The following is a 22,494-nucleotide window of genomic DNA, read 5'->3' as shown; positions in this document are numbered from 1 at the left end:
AAGAAAAAAAATCAGAATTTGAAAATTTGACAAAAACAAAAAAAGGAAATATGAACCTCGTTTATGTGAAAAAAATGTACTCATTTAACTTAAGACGGTGTGGCCATAGGTATGACATTTCTTTTCCCAAATTTCCTGAAGGATCTAAAGTTCTAAACCAATAGCTGTAAGCTGAAATGGTGAAATCAAGTTGTTTTTAGAGATGATAAGTAGATGTAGGAAAAAATGGAGGCATAAAGGAGAAATCGAAAGTACCAGGTGAAATCGCTGATGCAGGAAAAAATCATAAGCCTTTTTGGTTGATTGAGAAGACGAGTAGAGAGATGAATGAGAAATAATGTTTCCTCTTATTTGTTGAACGACTGAATAAATAGGGCAGGGTAGAAGCATCCTTTTCATACCTTAGTACAATCAGACCTAGGGCTTGCCAACCTGAGGAGTCTTAGTAAATGGAGTAGGGTGGAGGGGAGGTGGACAAGTGAACATGAGGAGTCGATACTTATGTAACGATGGTGATAGATTACTTGTCGTTCTTCTATGACGAGTATAAGAGAGATTAATTGGTAGGTGTGTAGTCGCCGATGTTGTAGCCTGAGGAGTCACAACACCATTGTGGTGGAGGAGTCATAGTTGCTGAACGACGTTGCAATCGAGAGTGAAACGAATGGGGCATAAGTCTCCAATAAAAAAAAGCCCTAGCTTACGTTGTGCAGGCTTGAAGAGTCGGTGTGGGTTGGAGGTAGTGGAGGTGGGTGAGGGGCGGAGACGAAGGAGAGGAGATGTTAGAGAACAAATCGATATGAATGTAGGAGAAAAAAGCGGGGTTTAAAATTTTTGGGGATTTCATTTTCCCTCTTAGAAGAGAGACGCGCATTTGTTAAAAAAATATAAAATGACATTCACAAAGGACACACATTTTAGATAAAGTGCCCTTCGTGTTTTTAATTTTTTTCACATGAGACACTAATTTAAGGGCACACAATAATGCGTGACCTAAATCCTTAAATTTTTTGAAGAGATGACACTTTTTTAATGTCACTCTCTTTTGCGTAACATAAATCAACGAGTGTTGTAGTTTGCGCATCGTAAAAGGGTCTTTTTCTTGTAGTGCATGTTTCATTTGATTTTAAATTGTATATGTATTTTGTACCTATAATTATGATGGGTAAAGATGGGCAGACGATATAAATGATGAAATAAATGACGAGTGGCCTCGATGTTTAAGATGATCCAGTCATCAAGCGGAGTATAGATGACGACCATGGACTATTTTAGACATTTTAGTGGAACGCTGGCAGGCTCACATCCTGTAGGTGTTTGTGAAAGATGTGTTCACCGGTGTACTTCATCCCCCTTATGGTTGTCTTGTTGACACATATTGCTGAGGAATCCCCTAAGCAGTATTGTCATCCCGATGATGATCCTTAGGTTAGGTCCCTTGAATTAGATGCTTTAGGGACAGAAAGTGGGGATAACAGGAACGTGTAATCAAGTTGAATGAGTTGATGAAATTAATAAACTTAATTATTGTGGGTTAAAAATTATATGTGTTCACCAGGCTCCCAAGCCTAACCCACTCAGTTTCTTGCATTACAGGTAGTAGCAAAAGAGCACACGAGTGTTGATCTGATGAGAGATCTATGGATTATAGGCCATTAGAATAATAGATGTTGTAAGGCCTGTATTATTTATGTTTATTTTATGTACTGTGCTGACAATGACATCCCAATGTTTTTAATATAATGAAAACCCATTCCTTTTGGAACGCTTTGATAATTTACTTATTATATTCTTGGGAATAAATTCCGCAACGTATTTCTTTAAAAGATACTCTGATTTTCAAATAAAACATAAACAAATCGGTCTTTTCTGGCCATGAAATTGGGTAGGGATGAGCAAAAGGACCGAACCGGCCCGAACCGGACTCGACCCGGGAACCGGCTTTGGCCAAAATCAAGAACCGAACCGGCCGACGGTTCTACCGGTTTCTGGTTCCTACCGATTCTTGTCGTGTCTTCAAATGTTGGAACCAGTCCTCGAAAAATAGCATCATACGATTCCGGTTTTTGCCGGTTCTACCGGTTCCGGTTATGTCGATTCCGGTTCCAAAAATCCACAATAATAACGTCCCGATCCCGGCCCGACCGGTTCCATCAGGTTCTGGTTCCGGTGCCGGTTCCGGTTCCGGTCGGTTCCCCGGTCCATATGCTCATCCCTAAAATTGAGGATATCACAACACCTATTTTTACTTATAAGAGTTAATAAACATAAGCCTTTGTCTCTAAACTGTAACACTTATTTTCACTTGTAACAGTTAATAAATATAAGCCTTTGTTTCTAAAAATAAAAGTGAAAATATATTGTTTTTTAAAAATGATTTAGTTTGATATATCTAACGAAACTAATTTTAAAAACTAAAATAAAATAAATCTAATAAGCAACTAATATCTCTAAAACTAACTCAATGAAATTCAATAACACAAGACTAAGAACCAAAGTGACTAAAAGAAACGAGCGCACAAATTGGGATTTCACGGATAAGAAAAACTGGTGTTGGTTCACTGGAGTTGAAGGACCGAAAAAATAAGGGGTGGTGAAGACATCGATGTCGCTAAAGATGGAAATGAAATAGAAGTTGGGGAGGATGAAAGATGGGATGGTGACCGGTGGGACCCAACTTAAATTTCTTAAATGTGGTTCCAGGTTTAGGGTGAAGAGATACATATATGTGGGGTCTATTAATTTTTTTAAATATATAAAAAATAAATCAATAAACAAGAAAATTAATTAAAAAATAAATTAAAAATGACACAATAGTCTTTTGAGGTAAGACAGAGACCAAACGCACAACAAAAATAAACAGTAGAGATTATTCGAGTTAAAACATAAGTTAGGGACAAAACGCACAAATTACCCAAACCACGTGGACCATTCGTGTAATTTACTCTTACCTTTTCAGTTTGTTCACATCTAGGTAACTATTTTCTTTTTGTACACATCTAGGTAATGAACTTTTTGGAAGTGTTCACATATGAACATTATGACCGGATGTAACCCACTACAGTCGGTTATAATGGTCATATATGAACACTTCCAAAAAGTTTGTTACCTAAATATATACAAAAAAAGATAATTACTTAGACATAAACAAACCGAAAAATTAATTACCTTAATAAGTTTATTTCCCTTTTATAACGAGCTACATTGGTGGTGGAAAAAGAAATGTAACATAGGATTAGAACTTAAAAATGTCTTCCAAAATCAAAAGCTAATTTTTTTATATTTCATAAAAAGTCTCAAAAAACACCGCCTAAGTCCCTCACAACATGGATTTGCCACAGCTTAACAACTTACACCGATTTAAAATTATATGACAAATCATTACACGTAAGAACCCATGGTCACATATCTAATTCGACCTCTTTATGCTAATTCAAACTTCAACTAGTTATTGTTAGACAAAATTGCAAAAATGGTCCCTATGGTATACATTTTTTTGGGGGTTTTAGTCAAAAACCTTAACTTTTTTGGATTGATGGTCCTTTTGAGCTAGTTTACATGCAGCTTTGGTCCCTGTCCAAACTAAAAGGACTATTATACCCTTAATGAATTTAATTTTCATTTTTCTTTCACTTTTTAACATTATTATTATTATTGTTAAATATAAAATCGGGCCCACCTCTCTCTCTCACAACTGGTAAGCCATCATATTTTCCCTCTCGTCTTTTCTTCTTTAACACACAAACACATACCCACCCACCACCATTAGACACCACTATCTGCCACCACCACCATCAATTATTCTATCTCTATCTCTCTCACTCTCCCTCTCCCTCTCTTACTCTCTCTCTTATCTCGCATGCACGCATCAAAGAATGTAAAACTCAAGATCATCTTCATCCGGTGTTGACTGAAGATCTGACGATGATTTGGCAGCAGAAGGAAAAGAGATCAAGTGATAAATCGATCGATTGATACATAGGGAAAGAAATCATGGGTCAAGGAAAAGGAAGTGGCTGTAAAAATCTAACAGGGACTTTAGATCTAGATGTAACTTTCTGGCGACGGTGAAGCACCCCCCCCCCCCCCCAATTCATCTTATCCAACCAAACCCCCTGGTTGCAGCCCCAAATAGGTTTAATTTCTTCCAGTTTTTTGTGGTTATGCTCCAATATATCTAAATCCTTGCGTAAATTTATGGTCTCGCTCATTCTTTCCTTGCTCCGGTGGTGTTGTTTGGCTCTGATGAACTTCTTCTTACCCTCCAAATCCAAAAATCTAGAAATCAAAATCGAGTACTGTTCATCGTCTTCTACAACAATGATTACAATGGATTCAGATGATTTCACAACACGAACCCATGGTTTCTCTGTTTCAATTTGGATTGCAGATGATGGAGACGGTGATGTGGTGCAAAAGGGTTTAGCGATGTAGGGGTGGAGATTTATCAAACACAGATTAAACTGACATGCTTGTAAAATCAATCGACAACTAAGGTTCTTGAGGCCCACCTCACCGTCTCCTTCTTTCTTTCCCCTTCATTCGTTCCTTTTTTCTTTTCAGTCCATCTTCTCAAGGCAGTGAAGTCAAACCTACATTGATATGGCAGAGTTAGGGGATTAAGGTTGTACACACAAAGATAGATCGATCTGCATAAGTGGGCATGTGAGGTAGAGTAGATGTGATGCAGTGGTGGATGACGATGGTCAGTTTTCGAATTAGAGGGGATGATCTGGGCATTTATCATTTTCAGTTTATGAACATATTTAATGTTTTAGGGTTGTAATTGGATGGATTGGATGGAGAATATGAACTTTGGATGACTTTGTGTAGAGAGAGAGAGAGAGAGAGAGAGAGAGAGAGAGAGAGAGAGAGAGAGAGAGAGAGAGAGAGAGAGAGAGAGTTATTTATTTGCTTTTTTCCTTTAAATTAAATAGAAAAAATATAAAAAAATATATCAGAAAGGGCATTTTAGTATTTTCAGTTTTTCAAAAGACCAAAATCATAAGCAAACATGGTCAAAAGGACCACGAAGCCAAAAACGTCGGAGTTTGGACTAAAACCCCAAAAAAATACATACCATAGGAATCATTTTTGCAATTTTGTGTTGTTGTTATGTACAGTATTTCTGCACGACTACATCATTGATCTTTTAGTTTAATTAACTAAGTTTCCCCACCCTTGTTTCGCTTTTTAAGAATCTAAATAAAAACGTCACCCTATATGTCTATTATGTTTTGCAAATACTACAAATTTTACATCAATTGATGGTTTCGACATCCATCCATCGCAAGCTAACCAAACATAATCATAAAAAATAATGACAAATAGCCAATTTGAAGGTAGAGTATATTTAGACAATGTATAAACAAACAAAAATCGTGGAAACAAAAGAAGATGCAATGAAACTCAAAGCATTATGAAAAAAGTGGTACGTTTTCATCAACCAAAAATGCAAAATGCGAATTTGTTTTTGGTCAAGAGATCTTCGAAAACAACCCATTCATTTCTTTTCATTAGTCGTGAAAAAGATGCCCTCTGTTGCTAACCAGATACTATCCCCACTTTTCTCCTTTACACCACAAACCTACAAAATCATGAAACATAAGTAAAATCACTTTAGATATCTTGTTTAGGATCATTTCTTACACATGACATAAAAGCATCCACTATGTTAAAAGTCTTTTCAATCACCATAATGGGTCCCATGATCTTGTTTAAAACACCATTTTAATACCTTATTTTACCCAATATTTTCACTTTATAGCATTTTTTAAATCCTACAAATATAGTTAATTCTTTAACATTTTTTTTATTTTATTATTATTATTATTTGATACAAATTTTATACTGTAAATAAATAAATAAATGTGGGACACAATTATAACACTTAAAGCATCATCGATCTCTCTTTTATGGACATTGATCAGAAACACTAGAGATGTTTTAACATGTTGTACTATATTTGATACATTATCCTGTCACAACAAAGATCGATATAAATTGGATAGATTTGGGACGACTCTCACACATTCAAAACTTTTTATATGTGAAAAGACATAAATACCCTCGGATCTCATTATCGAAGATTGCCCTAGGAAGCTCTCACCTCTTGCTGACCACCAGCAACGCCTCTATATTTCTTGTCATGGCTATGAAGATATCCACTCGTGTCAACATGATGAAGTCTTATTTTTTGATCTTGCTTCCAACTTTTCCCACTTCCCTCAATTACAAGTCTAACAACATAATAATAACAATAATATTCAAAATAATAGATTAGCCATTAGATGAATGGGTGTATAAATTAATATAATGATAATTGCTATCTCACTTCCAATGATCTCCACTATCTGATCTACCACCATCTCCAAAGCAACTCACCTACACGAAATTTCAATTGATTGAATATTTGAATTCCATTAATTTATAATAAATCAAAACGCCAATTAATCAACTAAGTAACCTCAAGATTGCCTGAAAGTGGGGAAGCATGCAAGTGGCTATGGAGCCATTTTCTTGTTTTGAGGTGTTGTAGTCTAATAATGGTCCCACTCTTTATACTTTCTCCCTGTTTTACAGATGTCTCAAGTGTAGGCCTAACAACCTGTATTTGTCAGATTTCAATTCGAAGAAGAGATCAGTTTCATAGTCATTTGAAGATATAAGATCGATGTGAATTGTGATTATGTGAAGAACATGAATTGAGCATAATGATTACTGCATACCCAATAGCTATTAGCATCATTGACTTTGGAGAAACTGGTTACAGATTGCTGTCCACTCCCTGATCCATAAGGTACTGGGTGAGAGTGCAGCCTGAATTCTGTCCTTTCATGCATCAGCTTGATCACCGATCCGTAAGAAACCTAATTGTGGATTGAATTTCATGAGAATATCACAAATTGAAGAAGGATTGCGTCTCAAAAGTATGATTCGAGTATAAATCATCTTCAAAATCAGACTCTAAGACGCAATTGCAGTATATCCAGGCATGAATTCAACAGGATTCTCAAACAAAAACCAGATATGAAACTCACAGTATATCTACGATATCGTTTTGTGAGTTCAAATTGAAAAAAAAAAGGTATTGTTAATCGATTATACATTTTGTAGATTACCTCTACGCCTTCGGAAGTGGCAGCGTCGACATGAGACGTCAGGTGATCTGATTCTAGGGTTACGAATAGGAAAATAGTGATACCGAAGAAGAACGATAACGCCATTAAAAGTAAAATTACGGTTAACTTATTTCGTGGCCAAAGCGGTAGGTCTAGATCCTTTTCCGACGATGAGAATTGAGTAGGGCTTGATGACGGTGAATCCGACGAATTAGAAGAGGCGGTTCTTCTTCTTAAGAGGTGGTTGTTGTTCTGTTGGCGTTGCGATGACGGATGAGCCACGGCTTAAGATTTTCTTTGGTCGGAGCCTCCGGCTGAAGATATGATCACCGCCGACGTGTGTATCGGTTGAATGAAGAGAAGGAGAAATTACATGCGTTTTGAAGTGTGTTTAAGATCTCTAAGTACAGTGATGGTTCTTCAATGGCGATTCGATATAGGATGCACCATGCATATACAATGACACGACGAATCAGCTCCCTTTTGAAAAGGACTCTAAACATATAATTAAATATGTTTTATTGGAGTATTTTATATTTTCCAATGGTTCATGAAGCACGATGAGTTGGGTTAAGGTGTTCCCTTGATACTTATTGGGTTCAACTTAGCAATGAAAACGGGTCCAAATCTGGACCGTATGTATCCGAAATAAGAAAACCCAAAAACCAGAAAATGTGATTTAGTATAATCGTAAACCATATAGGTGTATAGGAACCGGTTCTCATTCGATTCCGCTTATGAGACGGGTAAAATAGGTCTAGAACCGGAAATGTTAATGTGGATATTGTGGAATGAGGTTTTGGATTTTAGAACCGGAAAACCGTAAGTTTTTGTGTTTTTAACTTGTAATTAGGGGATGTTTTGTCATACTTTTGCAACCATAGAGCTGTCTTGGAACTTTTGTATTAAGAGGGCACGATGGATTTTTCTTTTATTTTTTTGGTTTTGATTATCGGTGTAAGAGACTCCCATGTGAGGATGGTTTCTTGTCATCTGTTTTAGTTGACCGAGAATCCAAGTCGCATGGATGATTTTTTTATCTGAGGTCTTTAAACTATTGGATCAGGTTCCCTTTACCGTTTTACTCATACCCACTAAATCCCGATCCACTAGACTCAGATACCCGTTTTGGGCTTATAGTTAAACCTGATACCCAAACTAGTTTAGCATATACCGGTTCTAACTAAATCTAGTTTCGATTCGATTCTAGAACATATTTGAAGTTCATCTCTAGTTCAACTATTAACGTGTACATAAGGTTGTATGTAACCACTAATAAAATAATAAATATGTAATATCTTAATGAATTAAGCCCAAAATCTTGGTCTTTTTCCTTGGTCTCTAGTCTTTAGGTTTAGGTTTAGGTTTTTGATTGGTTTGTATATTATGTCTAGGTTTTTGGTGTGGATTCGTTCGTATGGTTTATGCATATCTTAAATTGAAAGTCTTATTATTTTTATTCAATATGTGCTTCTGAGATTTTGGTGTGTATGAGTTATTCTTCTTAATTGTTATATTAAAGGGCTTATAACCTAACGAATTGATTGATATTTGTCAATCAGCCAAAGATTGAAGGTTTCAATCTTATTTGTAATGAAAGGTGTAGATTTATAAGTAGAATACTAAGTGCGTTTGTAAGTCTTTCTCAAAAAAATTGTTAAGGCTATCAAATTTGTTTTTTGATTCGTCTAGTTTGGCATGATTATTATATTTATTGTTTTGATTTAAATTGTTTTGTAAAATGATGTTGCTATTTTTTATATCGTTAAAATTGATAAATGTTATGTAATTTGTTTATTTAAGTATAAGGATAGTATTGTTAATACGTGGATTAATGAAAAGATACTACCTTTGTATATACAACATTCATTTTATCTGATATTACTCATTAACCATTTTATTCATACATAACATAATGGTAAAAAAAACATGCCTTAAAAATGCAATCATCATTTTTTTTAGTTTCGATTGAGGTATTTATAGAAGGATTTATATTATTGAAAGATAAATAACCAAGTTATTTGTCCAACATAGGCAATAAATTATCTTTTCAGAATCATGACATTTTAAATTTATTTTCTTTGTTTAAATTCGACAATTAGTAAGGTTGCAGTGTATACACCCCATGCTTCACGCAACAGCATAAACACCAAACTTTTTCTTTCAAGTGGGGAGGGGGTGTTCTCTTCATCTTCTCGTCCTGGTTGAGGCCAAGAAAAAAGAAATGCAGATGAAAAAAGAGAGAATAAAGAAGCAGAGGAAGTTGTGTGGTGTGTAATGGACATTAACACATCTTTCTACGCCACACCTTCATCACCACACCAAGAGGGTGGTGTTTCCGCTTGTTCACACATGACACATCAACCCTGTGCATCTGACGTGACTTATATATTGTATAATCTAATGACAATAGTATCATTATCCGACCACCATCTCTCTTGACTTGGATATCATGACTATATATTAATAATAAAATGAAGATATATCTCTAATGATCAAATATTATAAATTTTTAGGCAAAAATACCTTTATTGGATTCATATATTTCTTTTCCCCAAAAGTAAGTTGCATAATAAAATAAGCTTTCGACAACTTTTATTTAAGTATTGTATTTTTAAATCAAAACTTAAGGATAATATTATAATTCTATATTTAATTGAAAAAAAAAACATAAACATTAATCGTACGGTTAGTCTATAAAGAGACAACTCAAACAATCTCCTTATTTAAACTATGTATAATAAATTATTTTGGATAAAAATACATTTATTTTCGTACAATTTGTTATTTCCTCGATAAAAAAAAAGAATAAATTACACGGATGGTCCCTATGGTTAATGGTTACTTGCACGCTTGGTCCTTAAGAAGTTTTTTTTAACTCGGACCATCCCTAAAACCTAAATTTGTTACCCGCCCAGTCCCTAAATTAACTTCACCATCTATTTTGCTGTTATTAACCCCCATGTGAGTAGCACGTTGGGGGCATTTTTGTCCTTCCATGTTTATAGCCACTTAAAGATCTACCCAACCTTCTTTTTATCAATTTCTTCTTTCTCGTTCTTCTCGGTGCACTGGTGCACCGACTTCATCAGTAAGCTCCAAATAATAACATGCCTGAATGTTGATTTTTTATATAAGTAGCAAACTTGAAAATCTTTTAATAATAAACTTCAATACCATGACATGTATCCGAGTCGTGAAGGAGGAAAGGGGTAAGAAAATGAAAAATGAACCTTGTTATTTGGTGTACAGCAAAAATGGGTCTGAAGGGTAAATTTGTTTTAATAGCATCATTCTCCTTTGATTCTAACATAGGTTCAAATCGGGCACCTACACTGAAAAATCCTTCTTTACTATTGTCAATCCAAGTTGGAACTTTCACCTGTTATGAAAAAATCAACAATGAACAAAAGATTAGTTAAAACTCATAAAGTCATATTCACTTGTTATACAAAGAGTTAACAACAGATAAGATATAAAATCAAGTTTTTAACATGTCTTAAAACTAGCTTCAGGGACTAACTTGATTTGGACTGAATAATTCCTTCCAACTAAGCAATCCTTATAAGTTTTACATCATAAAATCAAGTTTGCATATTGCAAGCTTCTAAAAGATGTACAATACACTGAATTGGAAAATTTCACACAAAGAATTCCTAAATTTTTACTCCGTCAAATGCTAGAATCCAAATTGACAAAACCTCATATCTTTCTTTACTTCTTTCTCTCCCTCTCTCTCCAACCAAGAAGGAACTTTGAAAGCAGTTGTCTTCGAATTCCTAATGTCCGCCTCTGTATCCACACAACAAAATCCTTGTGCATATTCCTCTTCCTAAATCGATCCCCAGGTGCAAGGCTGCCTTTGTATGGATGAATCCTCTCAATCTTAAGACACATTGTCATTATGAATCGTGAATCGTTTCCAAATCCCAGAAATCGATGACAATGTTCATTGTTTCCACAACCTAGAGAATCGCTGACGTTTATTGTTTTCGCACCATAGAAATCATCGATGTTGTTTATCGTTTCCGTAGACTCCTCCATCATATCAGCGTTCTTCATCGTCTCCACACCAAAAAAATCACACCCGTCATTAGCGTTTCCGTAGATTCCGAAAATCGATCTGTGCGTTTACTTTTTCTTGTGACAGACTTGTTGTTCGATTTCAAGGTGAAGAAGCAAGTTGCGATGTGGCAGATGATTCAAGAGAAGTGAAGAAAGAAGAAGAAGAGTAAGGACGTGAGGGCGTTGGGTGGCGGTGATTTCTTTTATCTCTTTCTCTCTCCCTATATTAAATATAAAAGTAAGGGTAGATATGTCTTTTCACCATAGTTTAACAGCAAAACAAACGAAAAGTTAACTTAGGGACCGGGCGGGTAACAAATTTAGGTTTTAGGGATGGTCCGAGTTAAAAAAACTTCTTAGGGACCAAGCGTGCAAGTAACCATTAACCATAGGGACCATCCGTGTAATTTACTCTAAAAAAAAAATCACATAAACACATGACTGATTTGCGAAAAAAGGATCAAGAAGGGGCATAAACTGAGAAACATGGAAGTTCCGGGTTTATATTAAAAAGAAATAAAGATGACGTTTCATTGATAGAATTAGGGTTTTAGAACAAGTACCTTTATAACATCGCAAACTCGTTATCATCCCTTTAGAGATCAGAGGGTGATCAGAACCTGCGTTTCTTCGACCTGTCGATTACAGCATCACACAGGTATTCAAAATCTTATACATCATCAGCCATCAACCTATCACAATTTATTCTAAGTTTGCCTTCGATTTATCCGATAATTAATACTGATTTTCGCTTGATTTATAATCTAATTTTGAGAAAATCTGTTTAGTTAACTAGCTATCCTGCCTGAATAATCTTCAGAGAATAGATTGCACTTCAACTATGGTTTACTAGTTAATTGTGCTTAGAATGCGAACCTTTACCTTTATCTGTACCTTTTATATAGTCATAGCGTCTGCAAAAGTGTTGTGATGCGATTTTAGTGTAGAATGAGTTCTAGGAAGTTCTATGATGTAATTCGATTTAGTTAATTCCGGAATTGGGGTTATGATACATATACTTCTGATCAAATGTCTCTTTCGATTTGATAATCAATCAAAAACAGTTCTTAGCTATTCCAATTTCAATTCACGAGAGAGCAGAATACGAACGTATATAATCAATGAAAAAACACTTCTTTTTCCATAACATACCTCGCTAACTTGTTTTCCCATGACACTGTTTTCCTACACAGTTTGAGCTGAAGATTTGATCAACAGAAAACATGGCAGCGTATATACATCTCCTCTTTCCTCTTTCCTCTCTTCTGAAACATGTTTTCCTACTTCCAAATCTCGTTTACTGATTCTGTTCTTGATGAAATGCATTCATATCTGCAGTGAAGATGGTGTTGTCCCAGTTGAGACCCCTGCCCCTACCCCTGCTCCTCCTGCACTTGGTGAGCCAATGGACACCATGACTGCATTACAACTTGTTCTAAGAAAATCACTTGCTCATGGTGGCCTTGTGAGGGGTCTTCATGAAGCTGCAAAAGTCATTGAAAAACATGCTGCTCAGCTCTGTGTATTGGCTGAAGACTGTAATCAGCCAGACTATCAAAAATTGGTCAAAGCTCTTTGTGCTGACCACAATGTCAGCTTGATAACAGTTCCAAGTGCAAAAACTCTTGGAGAGTGGGCTGGTGTAAGTTTTACACAAAATAGCAACCTACTTTTGTTATTTTTTTATTGATTTTTTCACTTAATTATTTGTTATTTTGTTTTGTGATTTGTAATTGTAGTTGTGTAAGATTGATTCAGAAGGGAAAGCAAGGAAGGTTGTGGGTTGTTCATGCCTTGTTGTGAAGGTATTTTTTGAAGGCGAAATGATTGGAAAATTGTTGATGAGTTTAGTTTTATGTTGTTCAAAGTTTGAGTTTTTATGATCTTTTTTATTGCAGGATTATGGAGAGGAAAGTGAAGGTCTTCACATTGTTCAGGAATATGTCAAAGCTAACTAGATGTGTAACAATGGATCAAATACTTGATTTGTCTTGTCGTTTTTGTGTGTTTTTTTTTATTGGAACTTTTTTTTTCTTTTCTTGTAGGAAATTTTGGATTATGTAGTAAAAGTGATTCTTGAGTTTTCTTGCTTCTGTTGTTTCTTTATCAACAATTGGTGCTTGGAGGCCTGAAAATTCTTATTTTTGATGATGCTTTTTGATATTTAATTTTTTTTTATTAGTTTATTGAGTCAAAAGTATTACTGAAAATAACTTTTTTTAAATAAATGTCGGTTGACAAGTCGTCCAAAGTGTGTTTCAAATAGATTCGAGATTGCTAAACTATTGTGATACCCACCAAAATGTCATTTTGTGCGATTTATACTCTTTGATCCAGCTAAGTAGTAGTTAATGAGTATTAACAGTTTTAGTTAGCTAATGATTTTGGTTAATGGTTGATTTCGATTAACAATAATGGTAAAACATAAAAAAAAACATTGATGTAAAAAGGGAAAAACAGAGTTTATTGTTATTTAATGAATATTACAACGGTAATTTTTCATTTTTAAGATCTCAATTGAATGAGAACCATCTCTAATTTATTTTCAAAAGCCTAGGAAGCTTATCTCAATTAGGTGAAACTCTTGAAATCTATGATTTGTTCGGTTATGGTAATCTTAATCACTTGTTGATGATATATGAAAATACATTGCATCAACCATGGTAATCTTAGTCCTTTAGGATATGTGAAAATACATTGCATTGTACATGAATCCTTCCTAATAAATGAAAATAATTTTACCACATGTCACTCTTTCATTAACTTGGACACATGTCATTTTTTAGTATTTTTGAATACATGTTTTTTCCATGTGTCATTTTCTCATTGTTTGTTTTTTCTTAATTAACATATCATATTTACACCTTAATTAATAATTACCTTAATTGAAAATAACCATTAAATTACAATATTACAACTCATATACTATTGAATATGTTTCCTTTTAAATTCAAATTTTAAATTTTAAATTTTAAATTTAAATAAATTTTTGTTTAAACCTTCATATTTAATTTTTTTATTTTATCCAACTCGTATAACATACGGGTCTCACAACTAATTTATCTAATGTAAAACTCATGCGAAAAACTAAGTTCATTCAAAAAGTTCTAATTAAATGAGACCATGGTTTTAGCCTATCCAAACACATATACAAAGGTATATGCTATGCAGTTATCGCGGTCAAAATTTCAATAGCGGTCACATGCCGCTATATGAGATCGCGGTTATCGCGGTGGTATAGTGGTGATATAGCGGTTTTTTAATATTACGTATAATTTGTAATTTTATATTATATTTATATAGAATTTATATATTTGAGTATTAATACTATAAGTCTATATAGAATTAATATCATCAAACCTAAAAAGTCATATAAAAACATAACATAATATTCTATTATATTAACATGGAAACTAGGTAGTGTAAAAGTGTCAAATCGAGTTTAATTGGATTGCATGGATTCAATATCGTATTAGTAGGCCGTGGTTGATTTAAGGAATTAAGTCCCAAGTCGTGGCCTCATAGGCGTGGGTCAATTTACAAAAAGCATTAATGGAGTGTGACCATGGCAACTCAAGTTGGCGTGAGTACAAAAAGAGATGAGTAAAAGAGTTGTCGATAGACGTAGTTGCTTTGAATGCTTTTAATTATGTTATTTGTTCGGGCTTTTTAAAATGAAAGTGTAGTGAAATCATTAAGACTAGTTTTTCATTGAAAAAAGTAACCAAATGGCCAAAAATGTGAACAAAAATGGAATAGCGCCCATAGCGCCGCTATAGCGGTTATTGAAATAGCGATAAATAGCGGTGAATAGCGCCGCTAATAGCGGTACCGCGAAATGAAAACGCTAAACTGAAAATAGCGGTTCTTGACCTCTGCAAAACGCTATAGCGCCGCTATAGCACCGCTATAGCGCGCAATTGATAGCTTAGGGTATATGTGTACATATGACCAACGAATCAATGATCCGAAAAATAATTTACTAAATTTGTAAATCTATCTTATATTTTAAGAACTTAATACATCAACAATTTTATACAATATTTATATTTAAATTTTTTGGTTCGTTTGTGGATGAAAACCATAACCAAATCATATGTCTCCGGTTAATGAAAATTAGAAAACATGTCACCTCTTATATAGGTTAATCAGTTGATTTCAGTTTTTCTGTTAATATATTCATCTTAGTTAAAACAGTTAGGGCTTTAACATGAATCAAAATGGCTTAACTTTGTTAGCATATTTTTTTTTTCTAATATCATAAATAATTAATTATAAAATTTGATAAAAAAAAATATTGCATATATTACAAAATTCTTATATAAATAAGTTAGGAAATTAAAAACATCAAACTATAGAGTAAATTACATTTTTTTGTCCCTTAAGTAATATTTTCAGTTTTTATGTTCCTTTTAGTGTTCCAAGGAATTGGTTTTCAATTTTAGTTAAATATTTTGATGTTTCATAACAACTTTGATCATTGAATCGTTAAATTCAGCTATTGAGCTAATAATTTTATTTAAAAAAAGAGATTATGTCGCCCTTGGTTCACATGAAAAATGGTTCAAATGAAGACCAAAATTACAAAATAATTTTTTTTCGGACTGAAATTATAGAAAAAAACATCTATATCAGGTATTAAAAATGTAATATACTCTATATAATAATTTTGAAATATTTGTTTAGTTTTTCTTTTTATTAATAATCTAAGTTTGCAAAAACGGAATATTGACGTAAATGGTGAAGAAGTGTGAATTCCTTTCCTTCACCATGCTCTTGTCGTTGGTCATGAATGTCCCCTTCCAGCCACATCCTACAAGATTATCATATATCTCTTTTAAATGTTTGGCCGAGCGGAGATTGAGTTGGTCAGATCAACAAGGTCATCATATATTTCTATCGAGAAACATAATCTTGAACACTGAGATTAACTCATTATTTATGATTCAGGTTCATATAGATATCATGAAGATCAAAAGAATTTGAAATAACTAGTCCAAGGGATGTATATTGGTCAAATCAACAAGGTTATCATATATCTCTATCGAGAAACATAATCTTGAACATTGAGATTAACTCGTTTATCTATAACTCAGGTTCATATAGATATCATGAAGATCAAATGAATTTGAAATCACTAGTCTAAGAGATGTATATTGCAAAGTTGCAATACATACAATAGTTACAATAGGACCGCACACTCCATTTCTATTGTTAGTAAGTATTAGACCGACATTGTTAGTGCCTAGTGCAAGTGAGAGCTGTTGGAAGATGGTGTGATTGGTGTCTATAGCCACAACAAGTCGGTAATATTAGTATTAATGACAGTATCCTTTTGGGTTACACATAAGAACAAAAAAAGCAAAACTGGAAAGAGATTAAATTATAGGCTTTAGTTTGTTAAATAATTAATTGTTTGATTAATTAATTAAATCATGAAAATCTGAAATATTCTAGATAAAAAATTTGAATATAAGATAATCACCATAGTTACAAATAATTATTCCGAGACAAGATAATTATTTGTTAGGGTTTGAATATTTCCCATATAAATAGAAAGGCATAAACCCGAATTAGAAATTAGTCAAAACCCTCAGAAACCGGTGGTACTCTCTAGATCTCGAAAAATCCTAAAGCCACTCCCACGTGTTGCATAGCAACCTCCGAGGTTTAGATCCGTCTGATCTTCGAACAAGTTCCAGTTTTGGTGTTTTCCAGCTTTGTTGTTTGCTTCTTAGGTGCAATCACGAAAGAGGGATTCTCTGTTGGATCCTCCAAAGTTCGATCAACCGACGCATACTAAGAAATTGACGACCACAAAAGTATGTTTTTTTTTCTTTCTTTCTTGTTTTTGCTATTAGGTTACCTAGACATGGTTGGATATGGTTCCTCTTTTGGGTTGATAAGGTATGTTTTGATTATATGTATGCTTACGTTGTGCGCCTTTATGACCTAAAAACCCTCATAACCCAACAATAACCTAGTACTATATAATAAAAAATAATTTTGTGTTCTCAGTGTCCTTATATTCACCTCATCTTTTGTTTTCGAGCTCAATATGTACCAAGTACATATTGTTACTGACTAGACATTTACAATTTTACATACTAATAAAAACATTATATAAACAAATGTAAATTACATCACTAATTTTGCCTATTTTATTTTTCAACTTTCTTTATGAAAAGTTAAATCCAAACAATTCACAAACAACACCATCTACAATTTTTACCCATAAATCATATGAATATCTCCATTTTAAAATGGGTAATTCCATAAAAATATTTGATCGATGACGTCGATATGGATTTATGAAGCCAAGACCATGGTTGTATTTATGCTTATTTTCTATTTTTATTGCCTTTATCAAAGTTGTTGGAGATGATGAGTGGGGGGTTTATATGACCACTTCTTTTCCTATGTTCAAAGAATAAACAATTAGATCATTGAAAGATAAATAGAAAAGTTTTATGCAAGAACAATGTTAACTTCCATTTCTTTGTTTTATTATAACATTAAACTCTCATTATTTCTGCTATAGCGTTGTATTTTAAGAAATCTACCAAATTATAGCAATGTTTGATGGACTTATCGGAATTGCAATTTATTCATGTCTAAAGTTGATGTGAAAGCATACATAAATACATGCATATATTATATCTTACCACCTTCCTTAAGTACTTCACTTGCAAAATGAAGCAAGTATATGACGGGGTGGAGCGAGCAATGGTCTTCGTGAATGAAGAACTGCCAGATTATCGAGTAGTAGAAGATCTCCTTTACACCATTGTAATGCAACACACTCTTCATCCAACATCTTTAATAAGTCATTAACAGCATCAAGAGGCAATTGTTCACCGTCACCAAAAACAACTGCTTTTGTCGGATCATCATTTAGCTTATCCTTCAATCCTCCATACGAAACCGCTAGACGGTTGAACCATGTATTTTTTTGTCGCACCTCGTTGTATCTGAAACTGGGCATGGGTCCTATTATAACTTTTACTTCATCCCCAATCCATTCTAGTTTCATTCCCAACTCGGTAGCCCTGCATTTGCATCCAAAAATTAGTCGATTCAAATATAAAGCGATGTTCATTGTTGTAAATTATTAATTACTAGATGTTTCAAAATATAATGTCTTAATAAGAAAAAAAAAATATGAAAGTAAAAACATCTATAAAATTATTGAAAATATAATGTTGGAATAGAAACAAATTACAATATGATGTTATAAACAAATAAATGAAAGTATGTTGTTTCATGAGTTTACTACTTCAACTATATTTTATTATATCTAAGAGTCAAAAGATATATATTAAGAACTTTTATAAAATAAAGTTGATTGACAATTAGTTAATGTATTTCAACTACCGTTAGGTATGGGTCAATATTAGTGTTGTTACTCCTTTAGTCGATAAATAATTTTTGTTAATGGTTAAAATTAGTTAATCATAACGGTCCAAAATACCATAAAACTAAAAAGTATTTTGTTATAAAAAAGGTTAAATAGAAAGTTTGTTGCAATTTAATGAATATTACAATGTTTTTTTTTTAACATCTCAATTGAACGAACCATCTAATTTCTTTTTAGAAGCCTATGAGAATATCTCAATGAGGTAAAATTCATATGAAAATTTAAAATAAAGTTCTAATAATAATTTCATCGTCTAATGGTTATACAAAGGTACATATGTACACATTGACCAACACATCAATGATTATTATTTTTTTCTGAAAAATAATTTAATAAATTTATAAATCTATCTTATATTTTAAGAAATTAATATATCAACAATTTGTAGAACATATGCCTCAACCAATAACATGTTTTGGGTTGCAGTGGAGGTCTTAACTGTGGCTAATGGCTTTCTATACAAACTTCCCGAACTAGAAACAAATACATCAAATGGCTGCTATTTAATTTTTGTGTTTGAATATGTAAACATGCACCAATATAATTGTCATCAAGCAACACATATATCACTGTGAATTAAAGGCCATTAGGCTCCTCACAATCTGGAAGTACATTGTTGTACGTTCATACATTGAATGTCGGAATTCTAGTATTAATATTGTGAGAAATTGAATGATTGTGTGAATAATTATATTTTAAATGTTAAATTTCTAATCTAATATAGTTAAATATAACATACTTAATTTAGTACATTTATATTTTATTTTTTTGTTCGATTTTATATGAAAACTATAATCAAGCCGTATCCATTCGGTAACTAAAATTAAAAACCATGCCACCTTATTTAGGGTCACTGATCTTCCCTTCCCAATCCTGTCATCTGTGTTTTTCAATTTGTTGTTTAATTTTTAAATTAATTGATGACTTGTACTCCCATTAATAGTTGTACAACTAGAATGGTCCTCATGCTTAAGAAAAATATACATATAGCCCTTCCACAGGTTAATTTAGGTTACAATGACTAGAATGACATGTCACAACCCATCATATTCCCAAAGAAAACATAAAAATAAGTTAAGGGTCTGAATGAATAAATATACATTTAATAGAGTTAACGTATCCCTTTAAGAAACTATACACATAAAATTATAGAGTAAATTATTTTTTTTGGGTTAACTTAGGTGATGTTTTAAGCTTTGGTGTTCCAAGAAATTGGTTAAAAATTTTCGTTGAATATATGTATTTTTAAAAAGGACCCCGTGCCCTTGGATCACATGAAGACCAAAATTGCAATTTCAAATACCAAAATTGCAAAATACTATTTTTTTTAGGTCTAAAGTTATAAAAATCATTTATATCATGTACCAAAAATGTAATATACTCTATATACTAATCTTGAAAATATTTGCATTGTTTTTTTTTTATTAATTATCTAAAAAACAGAATATTGACGTAAATGATGAAAAAGTGTGGAAAACCTTTCCTCCGCCACGCTCTTGTCGTCGGTCATGAATGCCGCCTTCCAGCCACGTCCAACCGGTGATGAAGGGTCGAATTCTTCTCCGATAACTCTGCTGTAAGTCAATCCTTTCTCTTCCATTTGCTCCACAAATTCTGGATGCTTCCCTTTCATCTTCTCGTAAATCACATGGCTCAAAACTATACATGTTTCTCCTCCCCTTCCTGGTTCGATTTCACAGAAGAAAAACAATTTCGAAGGAAATTCGCTAGCCTGTTAAACATAAGAAGATCGATATGAGGTTTATTCTAATAGCATTCACAGATTCGTCGAAAAGTTTTGATCGGAGGCCATACATGGGACGATTCGTGATGGAAGCCGATCATCTGGTCCGGTGGTGCTTCATTCGCAGTATACACACGATCGCAAACTTTCGTCCTGGTTGCTAAAACACCGGCGCCGTAGGGGAAGTCTTCGTAGCCGGAGGAGTTAACGACGTCGTTGAAATCGGAGGCGGTGGACACAGGGAAGCCTCTGAAGAGAATCGCACCAGATCTATGGAGCAGAGAATCAAGCCATGGTTTGTTAGCTTTAATGGCGTCTGTTAATTGAACAGGCTTGGAAGCGTTAGGGTTAGGGAAGAGAACTGCGGGGAAGACGACTCCATCATCAGATTTCTGCTGCTGCAAACCTACGACTTCACTGAAGAAGCTTGCTTCTTCTGCCATGAACAATCCAAAGTTCAAACAATAAGTGGCGATTTTAAGTCTAAATCATGAGTCTAGATCTCCAATAATTTGGTGGTTTGTGTTGTTTCTTTCTTATAGAATTAATTCAAGATAAGTCAAGCATTCAGAAATCAATTGTTCAAACCACAAAATGACAATAGTTAGTGGGTAAATAGTGAAGTTAACTCTTATTATTATTATTATTATATTATATTATAAATAATATAACAAATGTAACAATTGTTCATCATCAATCGTCAACCTATCACAATTTCTCTTTGTATGTAAGTTTGCTTTCGAATTATCCGATAATTCTAGCCTCCATCACCATAAAGAACCTTGGAGCAATACCCAATACACTATTCTCCCATTTTGAGCTTACCTTTGGTGATTTGGTGCATTTGGAAGGAAGAAGAAGACCCTTGTGGTATAGAGAACCTCTTGGAAAGCTTAGAGAATTCATTTAAGCTATTTTAAAACCATTATAAGTATTCAAGATCCAAGCTTTATGTTGCACGCTTCTAGATCTTGGCTCCTTGTCCTATTTTCTTCATGTTCTGGAAGTTTGGATGAAAGGATTCCATAAAGTTGGCAACTTTATGGTTCCTTAAGGTCCTTTGAAGGTTATATATGTTGGATCTGAAGTTTGACTAACTTTTGAATCCATGCATGTGATTGTGGTTCCATTATTCATCATTTTTCCTAACATGAGCTCAAGACATGCATGTCTATAAAGCATCGATTTTTAGAATGTTTTGAGAGTAAGAAGGCCATCTGGAAACTTAGAATGGATGGCTTAAATGATTAAGGGTTGAATGCATTAAGTTGCCCCAAATGCAGTAGTCACGACGCGACCATATGGAGGCACGCCATAACGATAAGGCTCATCGATTGTTTTGGACGGATTCTTTCACAACGTGGTGGCATGACATCATGACATGGCAATGGTTTTGATCGTTGCTGAGTTGTTCGTAACTGGAGTTTTGGATCGGGACTGAGTTTATTAGCCAGGACGTGACCATGGGTCGGTCACGACGTAAGTATCAGCTTATGGTGATGTTGACTATTGACTTTGACCTTGACCGTTGACTTTTTGGCATGGGTTGAAATTTGGTCAAATTTCTAGTTTTAGAAGGTAGACTAAGGGTTTACCTTGTGTGGTTTATTATGAGGTGTATAACACCCATTTGTTAACCGTGAGAGCTGTTGGCTGTTGATTACGTCGGCAATGTGAGTATTCTCACTATATTATGTAGGAAGCTAGATGTCTTTGTGATACTTGCATGGAAGACCAGAGTGTCACCCCTTTCCATATGTATAAAAGATAAGGATTTGGCTCCTCACAATTGTATGAAAGACCAGGAACTGGCCCCTGGCAATTATATGTACGTCCATGATCTATGTAACACCCATAAAATTTGAGCCAAATTAAAACATTTTATCTCATTCAAAAACCATTAAGTTCATACATCTTGTTTTCAAAATATTTTAAACATTAGAGTATCCCCCAGAACCATATCACATAAATCATAAAACATGAGGAGCGGTACGATCACGTCTTCGCCTTGCCACGATCTCCAGAAGTACCTGAAACAATACACTGAACTGTAAGCCCGAAAGCTTAGTGAGTTACCCTCAAAATACCAACCACACATAAACATCCTCATAACATATCACAAATAGAACAACCATGCACATCGGGTC

General features: G+C 33.9%; 3 protein-coding genes across 6 annotated transcripts; 1 reads left to right on the top strand and 2 right to left on the bottom strand.

Annotated features, from left to right (window-relative positions):
- Window positions 1–5,311: 5,311 nt before the first annotated feature.
- LOC145100386 (stromal cell-derived factor 2-like protein) lies at window positions 5,312–7,616 on the bottom strand. Of its 2 annotated transcripts, none has more exons than XM_079037683.1 (6): window positions 7,122–7,616; window positions 6,729–6,869; window positions 6,467–6,607; window positions 6,335–6,384; window positions 6,068–6,239; window positions 5,312–5,587 (listed from the first exon to the last, which is right to left on the bottom strand). In XM_079037683.1, the coding sequence occupies exons 1-5, from the start codon at window positions 7,224–7,226 to the stop codon at window positions 6,095–6,097; spliced, it is 582 nt and encodes a 193-aa protein (XP_078893809.1). In that variant the 5' UTR covers window positions 7,227–7,616; the 3' UTR covers window positions 5,312–5,587; window positions 6,068–6,094. The 2 variants fall into 2 exon arrangements, with proteins under 2 accessions (XP_078893809.1, XP_078893808.1); XM_079037682.1 differs by having other exon boundaries at window positions 6,110–6,239.
- A 4,087-nt stretch (window positions 7,617–11,703) lies between these two features.
- On the top strand, window positions 11,704–13,367 carry LOC145102724 (small ribosomal subunit protein eS12-like). Its single transcript, XM_079040178.1, has 5 exons — window positions 11,704–11,844; window positions 12,380–12,417; window positions 12,525–12,828; window positions 12,926–12,991; window positions 13,085–13,367. Exons 2-5 carry the CDS (start codon window positions 12,410–12,412, stop codon window positions 13,142–13,144), a joined length of 438 nt encoding a protein of 145 aa, XP_078896304.1. The 5' UTR covers window positions 11,704–11,844; window positions 12,380–12,409; the 3' UTR covers window positions 13,145–13,367.
- A 3,969-nt stretch (window positions 13,368–17,336) lies between these two features.
- On the bottom strand, window positions 17,337–20,896 carry LOC145102723 (clavaminate synthase-like protein At3g21360). Of its 3 annotated transcripts, none has more exons than XM_079040176.1 (4): window positions 20,419–20,896; window positions 20,082–20,335; window positions 17,852–18,235; window positions 17,337–17,603 (listed from the first exon to the last, which is right to left on the bottom strand). In XM_079040176.1, exons 1-3 carry the CDS (start codon window positions 20,788–20,790, stop codon window positions 17,869–17,871), a joined length of 993 nt encoding a protein of 330 aa, XP_078896302.1. In that variant the 5' UTR covers window positions 20,791–20,896; the 3' UTR covers window positions 17,337–17,603; window positions 17,852–17,868. The 3 variants fall into 3 exon arrangements, with proteins under 3 accessions (XP_078896302.1, XP_078896303.1, XP_078896301.1); XM_079040177.1 differs by having other exon boundaries at window positions 17,855–18,235; XM_079040175.1 differs by lacking the exon at window positions 17,337–17,603 and having other exon boundaries at window positions 17,775–18,235; window positions 20,419–20,895.
- Between the last annotated feature and the right edge of the window lie 1,598 nt (window positions 20,897–22,494).

The sequence above is a fragment of the Lactuca serriola genome, chromosome 4 (genome assembly GCF_051521515.1).
Source record: "Lactuca serriola cultivar US96UC23 chromosome 4, Lser_US96UC23_V15, whole genome shotgun sequence".
Classification (NCBI taxonomy): domain Eukaryota; kingdom Viridiplantae; phylum Streptophyta; class Magnoliopsida; order Asterales; family Asteraceae; genus Lactuca; species Lactuca serriola.
The sequence above is the reverse complement of the archived record's forward strand: the minus strand, read 5'-3'. Positions and strand labels throughout refer to the sequence as shown.